At 46.3% G+C, this 9,538-nt stretch overlaps 1 protein-coding gene across 1 annotated transcript; it reads right to left on the reverse strand.

The window, feature by feature from the left end:
- Window positions 1–279: 279 nt before the first annotated feature.
- On the reverse strand, window positions 280–9,108 carry b9d2 (B9 domain containing 2). The gene is made up of 4 exons (XM_068019075.1): window positions 8,824–9,108; window positions 7,842–7,933; window positions 6,441–6,566; window positions 280–1,987 (listed from the first exon to the last, which is right to left on the reverse strand). Exons 2-4 carry the CDS (start codon window positions 7,927–7,929, stop codon window positions 1,674–1,676), a joined length of 528 nt encoding a protein of 175 aa, XP_067875176.1. The 5' UTR covers window positions 7,930–7,933; window positions 8,824–9,108; the 3' UTR covers window positions 280–1,673.
- Window positions 9,109–9,538: the final 430 nt, after the last annotated feature.

Below are 9,538 nucleotides of genomic sequence, written 5' to 3' on the forward strand. Positions count from 1 at the left end.
AAAGCAGATACAACACAGGTTAGATACAGAGTACAGCTCCCTCCACACAATATTCTGGCGTTAGCACAGCCTGCTGCATCTCTGATGATTTTCCATTGCTGGGAGTGAAGGTGCTAATTGGTGCTGAGTTAGAAGTAGTTTTGTGCTGCAGACCTGGAACTGAGCAAGGTGACATCAAACGTGCTGCAGTGTTTACCAGCACAGTGAGACTTTCAATCCATCAGTCTGAGATGTATTTCAAGAGCAGTTTTTTAAAAAAACAAAATACTTTAATAATGACTCAGTATTGATTTATTCAGTTGTATACAATACTCACTGCAAAGCTAACATGTTAATACAACAATCTACATGGAGTAACATATTTCTGTTCACTAACACTTTAATAGCATCGTATATGGACCATTTTGTTGTACAGACCAGTCACATTTGAAGACAGTGGTCTGGTGCTGGTTTCATTAAGGGAGCAGAGTGCAGATAGGAGGGAGTAAGCATACAGGAGAGAGCACAGTGCAGACAGCAGTGATAGAGAACGTGATCACTCCAAACATGCTGCAAATATTAAAATCAGTGCAGCCGAGACAGACCCTCCAGACTTTACTGTGTAGCAGATAATCTAACATAATTAGTGAATTTTCAAAATTAGACCTGGAGATTGTTCTTGACTTTATGTAGAACAAGTGATAGCAAATCTACCGCCCATTGTACATCTGTCCCCATTTTTACTTCCATTGCAGTCAGGTCCACAGAAACTGTCTCTCACTGGGGTACAGGTCCACTTGGGCTGGGACCGCAACAGTACCCCACCCAAATGGGCATTCACCAGCTGTGCGAGTGTGGATAGTGAGCGTCGGTTATTCAGTCATGGGGGAGCCTCACTATCACGTCACAAAAGTCACTGGAGAAATCAAGATTTTAAACAACCAGCTTTCATGGTTCCTGAGCAGAACCATCAAACCTTCTATAATACAACCCTGATACGATCAAACCCACAACCTTTGAATGCCTCCATTGTCTTTGCTTAGAAGCCAATAAGCCACAGAGGCAGCTATTGGTGACTAGGAGAGGAAACATTAGCCAGTTTCCCTCCACCCACTTCAACCAACCCAGGGGCCAAGTGTAGCATCCAGGCTTCTGCCCCACCCGTTATGAGAAACCGAACAAAGATCAGTCATCGAGCCTGCGACATTCTGGTCTGCGCCGCTCAGTGTCGTGCCCCGCAGGGACAAACAGATCATTGCTCAGACACATTCAGGGAATTCAGTCTTCACCATCACTGCACAGATATTAAAATGACACCCGCCCAATTCAAAAAACTTCATTTTCTACAGCATTGAACATGCCCAGCGGGAAAATCACCAATACAACAGTACCATGGAAATCATCAGGACGTATTAACAACTGGTGTCACACTGGTAACGTATGCAGAAGATTACACAGAATCATTGCAGACCTGTCAAGGGCCATTATAAGCTCAACCATTGCAGAGTCCTGGTAGCAGAGACTGAGCTGGAATCCATGTGAAGCAGACAGGCCATGCGACAGGATCTTGGATTTAATAAAACCATCTCGTGTGTAATCCGATGCAATAGAAATGTCTGGAAGAGGCAAGGAGAATGCCGGAGAAAGTGCGTAGGGTTGTAACAAAGCCTCTCCCTACCCCCAAACCCCTACGTTCAGTACTCTACCCCGTATCGGTCAAAGTTGCGGAGAATGATGCTGAGCTGCAGGTGGACCTTGCCCATGGCTACTGTTTGGAGCCGATAGCGGTCAGCGCCGGTGTAAATCAGGTCACAGTGTTTCAGCTGGGGCCCGCCACCTACAAACATCTGAGACAGCTGCTCCTGCCAAGTGCCTAGGGGCCGCCAGGTGGCGCAGTGCATCTCGTGAGTCCCCGGGCTGCTGGGGATGTGGCAGAAACCGTAGCCGTACAGTTCATTCCTGCCGAAGGAGTCCTGGTGCCAGACCTGCAGGTAAAGTTTGGGCCAGCCTGGAGCAGAAGATAGGGATAAAACGAGTTTAGTTTGCTGGTCAAGGCAAGACTTTTTGTTGTTGCCGTCGTGTGACTTCCCATCCCATCCCGAAGACACTCTTGCCAAGATACGATCCCACAGGTACTGGGCACCTCCCTCCTCCCTATACCCATTCTTAAATGAGAATATCATCAAGCTATTCAACCACAATAGGGAGCACCGCAGGCAAACAACAGTCCTGTGCTCACCCTACCTTTAAGAACACAAGAAATAGAGTAGGAGTAGGCCAAGCAGCACCTCAAGCCTGCTCCGTCATTCAATACGATCAGAGCTGAACTTCTGCATCAACTCTACTTTTCCCCCACGATCCTCATATTCCTCAATTCTCTGAGTGCCCAATGTATATTCAAGACAGAGATTGATAGATTTATAAACTGAGCATCCACAACTCTCCGGGGTAGAGAATTCCAAAGAGTCACAAGTCTCTGAGTGAAGATATTTCTCCGCATCTCAGTCCTAAATGGCTGACCTCCTATCCTGAGACTATGACTCTAGTTCTGAACTCTCCAGCCAGGGGGGAAACAACCTCTCAGCATCTACCCTGTCAAACTCTCTAAGAAATTTATATATTTTAATGAGATCACCTCTCATTCTTCTAAACTCCAGAGAATGTAGGCCCATTTGACTCCTTATTTCAGCAGAGAATAAATAGGATAGTGATCAGGAGCACAAACCCGAGCTGATATTCTAACCCAGGGCATTGAGGCCAGTTGTAGCAGGCCCCAATCAACAAAACCCCGGCCGAGATGGGCTACCTGGGCACAGAATGGGATCGGAATTTGGGGAGGAAGGGGAGTCTTCTGCACCTGTGTGGCTCGCCAACTCAGCAAATAAACCCACACAGCCAGCAGCCGTGCCAAATCCTTGAAAATGAAGGGAGAGAAATAATGGAAATTGAAGAGAAACAGAACGAGAAGGTTACTGAAAGCAGGAGGTGGGTAAGACAGACTGTGCAAAGCCAGGGCTACAACATGGAACACAAAGTGCTGGACTCTCACAGCAGGACAGTCAGCATCTGAAAGAAACATTATCTCTTCAGACGGGACCCTTCACCGGAACAGTAAGTATCATGTGGCTTTCTACTCTAAGAACCCCAGTTTGATCAGATCCCAACAGATGACGGTCGGTAACCGGAGAACACTGATTTTAAATAAATTGGCACCAAAGCTAGTGTGGGGGGTATCAAATTTTTTATTTTTTTTACTCAGTGAGCTTTTATGATCTGTGCTGCCCAAAAGGGCAGCTGAAGCAGATTCAAAGTAAATTTCAAAAGGAAATTGAATAACTATTTAAAAAGGAAAAATTTGCAGGGCTATGGGGGGGGGGGGGGGGGGGGTAGGGCAGGGGAGTGGGACTAATTGGATAGATCTTTCAAAGAACCAGCACATGCAAGATGGGCCGAATGGCTTCCTTCTGTGCTGTAAGATTCCATGTGACACCTGCAACATTATCTGTTTCTATTCATTCCTCTGCAGTTTTCCTTCTCAAACTGCAGGCACTGTTTCTCCACCTCCGATAACAGCTTCGACTCGATACAGTTACAAGAACAAAGACCTGAACTTCAAAGTTCAAGACTCCGTAAAAGCCTCTCTTGTTTTTTTTAAAATTAATTTTCTTTTTGTCTATTCTGTGCTGCCAGAATTCGAAACAAAAGAGTGCCGATAATTGCGAACTTTCTCTCAGGCGTTTCTGAACAAAATACAAGAACCCATTAATCTCCGTACAATTATATAAGGTAACCAGTTTAATTGAACCTGCTGTCTTGTCACCCCTTCCTGTTTGCAACACTGAACCAACAAATGATGGAGCAACACATAAATCTTGAAGCAGTCTGTTGAAATCAATGTCGCTTTGTAGTTAAAATTTGTGAATTCGTTTAGTCGTCTTATTGGTTTATATAACACAAAGTGCTCAATATACTTGGGCCTATTCAAGACCGAGGCCGATAGATTTTTGGCCACGAAGGGAATCAAGGGATATGGGGATAAAGTGAGAAAGTGAAATCAATGTAGAAGATCAGCCATGATTTTATAGAATAATGCAGCAGGCTCAAGCAGCCATAAAACCTACTCCGTTTCTCAATGCAGTAATTGTGGCTTATTTTTTAAACCTTAAGTGTTTTGCGTCAAACTTCACACCCACACGTATCAACCAGCCTTTAAGCCGCTGATTTCACACACTGGGCACAGTCCAGCTTTATGTTGGCTGCAGGGACATACAACAAAAGTGTACCGATGCTCAGAACACTGAGCAGTACCCGCCTTGGCTTAGTGGTAGCACTTTCACCTTGGATCAGAAGGTTGTGGGTTCAAGTCCAACTCCCGGAACACAAGTGCACATCTGGGCTACCATAATCTAGCATGTATGTGGAACTGACTACAGATACAAAACAAAGCCAACAAGTTAGATTCAGGGTTATTCAAAATGAAGGAAGGGAATAGCAGGTAAGGATGACAGGTCAGTGGACCAGTTGCAGGTTTACAACAATGGTTACCCTTGTAATCACTTTTACTGGTACCAGCTTTTTAAGTCCATTCACAGGCCATCACACAACTGGAATCCTTTAGGCTTTACAGAAGGTGAACTGAAATACTTGGTATCTTTGGTAAATGACAGGAACAATGTGAAGGGGCCTATAATGCCTCATCTCCAACACCTTTCCACTGTTGCTCAGCTGGTCGGCACTGCTGTCGCATGACTCCATTCTTATCCATCTCATCGTAGCCAGAGTATCACTTGCAATGGCTTCTCTTCCTGCTCCCACATCATTACACTGGTGACCCCAATGATCTAACCTTAGGGCTCCTATTTCTCACTACACGCTGCCCTTTGGTGACATCGTTCGAAAGCACAGCATTAGTTTTCGCATGTGCACTGGCAACACCCAGCTTTACCTCACCACCACCTCGCAACTCCTCCACTGTTGCTCACTTATCAGACTGCTTATCCGAAATCCAGTACTGGAAGAGCAGAAAGTTCTTCCAATTAAATATTGGAAAGACTGAAGCCATTGTTTTCAGTCCCCGCTCCAAACTCCGTTCCCTAGCTACCAACTCCATCCCTCTCCCTGGCAACTGTGAGACAAAACCAGACTGTTCGCTTTTAGCTGTCGTATTTCCGTATGTTGCTCCCAAGATGAGATTCCGACCACATATTTTTGCTCTCACTAAGACCGCCTATTTAACATTGCCAGACTTCACCTCTGCTTCAGCTCATCTGCAGCTGAAACCCTCATTCTAGCCTTTGTTACCTCTAGACTTGACTATTCCAATGCACTCCTGGCTGGGCTCCCACATTCGACCCTCCATAAACTTGAGAGCATCTAAAACGCCCATGTCCTATCTCAGACCAAGTCTGTTCATCCATCACCCCCATGTTCACTGACCTACACTGTCTCCTAGTCAAGCAACGTCTTGATTTTAAAACTCTCATCCTTGTTTTCAAATCCCTCCGTGGCTTCTCCCCTCCCTATGTGTGTAATCTCCTACAGTCCCACAACCCTCCAAGATATCTGCGCTCATCTAATTGTGGCCTCTTGAGCAGCCCTAATTTTAATCACTCCACCTTTGGGGGCTGTGCCTTCAGTTGCCCGGGTCCTAAGCTCTGTAATTCCCTCCCTAAACCTGTCCGCCTCACTACCTCACTTTCCTCCTTTAAGACATTCCTTAAAAACTTCCTCTTTGACCAAGCTTTCGGTCATCTGACCCAACATCTCCTTGTGTGGCTGGGTGTCGTATATGTTTTATATTGTTCTTGAGAAGTGCCTTGGGACATTTATTACTTTAAAGACGCTATCTAAATACAAGTTGCTGTTAATTTTGGGCATCACTTTAGGAAGGATGTCAAGGCCTTGGAGAGGGTGCAAAAGAGATTTACTAGAATGATACCAGGGATGTAGGACGTCAGTTATCTGGAGAGAGGAGAGAAGCCGGGACTGTTCTCCTTGCAGCAGAGGAGGTTAAGGGGAGATTTCATAGAGGTGTTCAAAATAATGAGAGGTTTTGAGTAAATAGGGAGAAACTGTTTCTATTGGCTGGAGAGTCGGCAACCAGAGGACACAGATTTTAGGCAATTGGCAAAAGAGCCAAAGGAGAGCTGAGGAGATTTTTTTTTTTTAATGGTGTGTTAAGATGATCTGGAGTGTACTGTCTGAAATAGATTCAATAGTTAATTTTTAAAAGGATTGGATAAATACTTGAAACAGAAAGCACTTCTGAGGAACAGGGAAAGAGGAGGGGTGTTGGACTAATTGGATAGCTCTTTCAAAGTGCTGGCACAGGCATGATGGGCTGAGTGGCCTCCTTCTGCACTCTGATTTCATCCGACATCAGCTAACCCTGGAGAGAACTTATACCATTGGCAGGAGAAAGCATGCAGCTTGATGAAACTTTGAGTGCCCTTTATACGTACCTTGGAGGCCTTTGGTGGCATAGTGTACATCAATAGGATGCGACCAGTAAGTCATCTCATTGATTACTGGGTTGTCCACTTGCGTTTGCCCTTCCTGTAAACCGGAAAGCAGCTTCCAAGCACACCCTGCAGGCACAGGACAGGGAGAAGAAAGATTATAAATCCACTGCTCGGCTGTGATAACAAACATACTGTAAGCATAGGGACTGCTGAGTAATAAAAGACCATGGTTATTTAGTTTGCCTTTTACCATCCTGACTGTAGCATGATACGACGATAATGGAAGGTTGACTAATCATGGCAATCGATCTCTATCAGTCTACAACAGACACAGATAGGATGCAAGGAAAAACCCCCAGTGGTAGACAGCTATTCCTCCCAAGCATGCTACTGTTACCACCTACGATATCCCAAAATGTTATTTTCTCAGAAAACCTCTCTGATTTTCACTTGAATCAATTCCGACTGCTTCCATCATCTCCCTAGGAAGCCTGTCTCATAGACCGGCCAATCGCTGAAATAATTGCTTCTGAACATTTGTTTTAAATTTACCTCCTCGTCTAGAGCAGGCTGCAACTTCTGGTTCTATTTTCTGGACAAGATAAACAGCTCGTCATGGTTGACATTGTTTGGCCCCTTTGGAACCCTAAAAGCAGCAATTATATCACCTCTCAACCTTCTCTTTACTCGTGAGAACATGCCCAAGCTACACTGGTGGCTGTAACTTCAGTAGCCAAGGCCCTAAGCTCTGGAATTCCCTCCCGAAACCTCCCACTCTCCTCCTTCAAGGCACTCCTTAAAACCTATCTCTTTGACCAAGCTTTTAGTCACCTGCCCTAATACATCTATTTTGCTTGGAGTCAAATTTTGTTTGACAGCAGTTCCTGTGAACCATCTTGGGACATTTTGTTATGTTAAAGGCACTAGATAAATGGGAATTATTGTTGTTCAGCTTTGAAGTCTACCACCTTCACTAGCTTTGTATCATTTGTAAATTTACCAATTGCGTTTGTGACCCCGAGTTACGGAAATCGGGGATGCACAAGAGGCCAGAACTGAAGAAGGGCAGAGGGTTGTAAGACTGGAGACGGTTACAGAGATAGGGAGGAGTGAGGCCGTGAAGGGATTTGAAAACCAAGGATCATTTTAAATTCGACGTTTTGCTGCATTTGCTACATTATAACAGTGACTACACTTCAAAAAGCGCTTTGTTGGCTGCAAAACATTTTGGGACATCCCGAGGATAAAAAGGACGTTATATAAATCCAGGTCTTGCTGATCGTCATTGAAGTATGATAAGTGGGAGGAAGGATGCATTTTCTTCAAATCCTGCTTGTTGAAAGGTTGAACAGGGCTACTGCTAAAGAGTAGCACATCACCTACCCCAACCAAAGGCCTCACCTGTCTGCAGTCCCCATTTACAGAATAGGCTGTGTTGGGGGAATCCGCTGGCTCCAACAATCTGTCCGATGATGTGCACCTCAGCCATCCTCCTGCACAGAAATGATATTGGTCTTTGAATACATCTCACCCTCAGCCAGACACAGCACTGTGCAGAGCGATCACACTCCCCAACGTCACCTGTTTATGCCATTCTTCTGGCAAAACAATCTATAAATGGACTTCAGATAAAGCACCACAGCAAACCAGGGAAACATGCGCACAGATAAAACTGGCAAAAACAACAGAACACCACACATTAACTTCCAAATTTTAAAAGGTAGTCATGGTGGGGTTGGCTCAAAAAGCCACAATACTGTCCTTTCATCGCTACCCCAAGGATTCCACGGCAGGCCAGCTGCAGGAACTCTCCTCCCCCCACCAGCTACAACAATCCTGTAAGAAATATTTTTGACTCACCCTTAACAGTCAGAGAACGGGTACAGCACAGAAGGCGGCCATTCAGCCTTTCACATCCGTGCCGGCGCTCTGCAAGAGCGACTCAGCCGGTCCCACTCCCCCATTCCTTTCCCTGCAGCCCTGCAAACCTTTTCTCTTCAGAGGGTTATCGAATTCCCTTTTGAAAGCCAAGATTGAATCTGCCTCCACCACACTCCCAGGCAGTGCATTCCAGATCCCAACCACTCACTGCTTAAACAGTTCTTCCTCACGTTGCTTTTGGTTTGTTGGCCACCGCTGAGTTGGGGAGCAACCCCACAGCACAAACCTGCTAGTACTTCAACAAAGATTAGCACCATAATAAGTGGAGTCGGTGCTCATGTGATTGTACCTGCCCTGGGAGTGTTTGATGGGGACAGTGTAGAGGCAGCTTTATTCTGTATCTAACCCATTTACCATCATTATTTTACCACTCCTCACTACCAGCCCTCTGAGGGTCTGGAGGCCCATTCCAAGAAGTGACCCAACCCTCCCCCTTACTGACCGACAGGCCAACTGCCCAATCGGAGCGCGTCTCTGGAACACAGCCGAAGGAAACTGCCAATCAGAGGCGAGGGGCGGGACTTGTGGGCGAGGGGCGGGACTTGTGGGCGCCGGTTGCCCCGGGCGACCCCCGGGAGCGGCCGCGTCTGGAGCTCCGCCGCTTCTCTCCCGATCCCGGATCCTTCTCACCGGGAGCGGCCCCGCCGCTGCGCTCTCCCGGTCCCGAAGCGCAGCTCCTTCGCGCCGCCTCTCCGATTACCCGGGCAACTCAGTAACGCTCTCACTCATTGGCTGAGAGTTCCGCGGCCTTCAGCCAATAGCAAGCAGGTAGGCGGGTGTAGTCAGGGGCGCGAGGTCAAAGGTCAGGACTCAGACAGTCCAATGAAGCCCAGGGTCAGATTGACTCCCTTCCTCACCCAATCCCACTCTCTCCCCCTCCCTCACCTATCCCCCACTCCCTCTCCCATCCCCTCGCAAATCCCTCACTCCCTCACCCATTTCACTCACTCATTCCTGTGAGAATAAGAAATACTGAAATGTTGTTTCTACAGCTTGTGGAAAGTTACCAAGAAGTCATTTGTGCACAACATAATGAAATCACTGAAAAAGAGAACTGATAAGGGTATGTAAGTACAGACCTTGGGACAGTACATCACTTAAAAATTGTGCTTAGGCAGATAAAAGAGAAACAGCAAGAGTTAGAACAAAGGATGTAG

Source organism: Heterodontus francisci, chromosome 40 (genome assembly GCF_036365525.1).
Source record: "Heterodontus francisci isolate sHetFra1 chromosome 40, sHetFra1.hap1, whole genome shotgun sequence".
NCBI lineage: Eukaryota > Metazoa > Chordata > Chondrichthyes > Heterodontiformes > Heterodontidae > Heterodontus > Heterodontus francisci.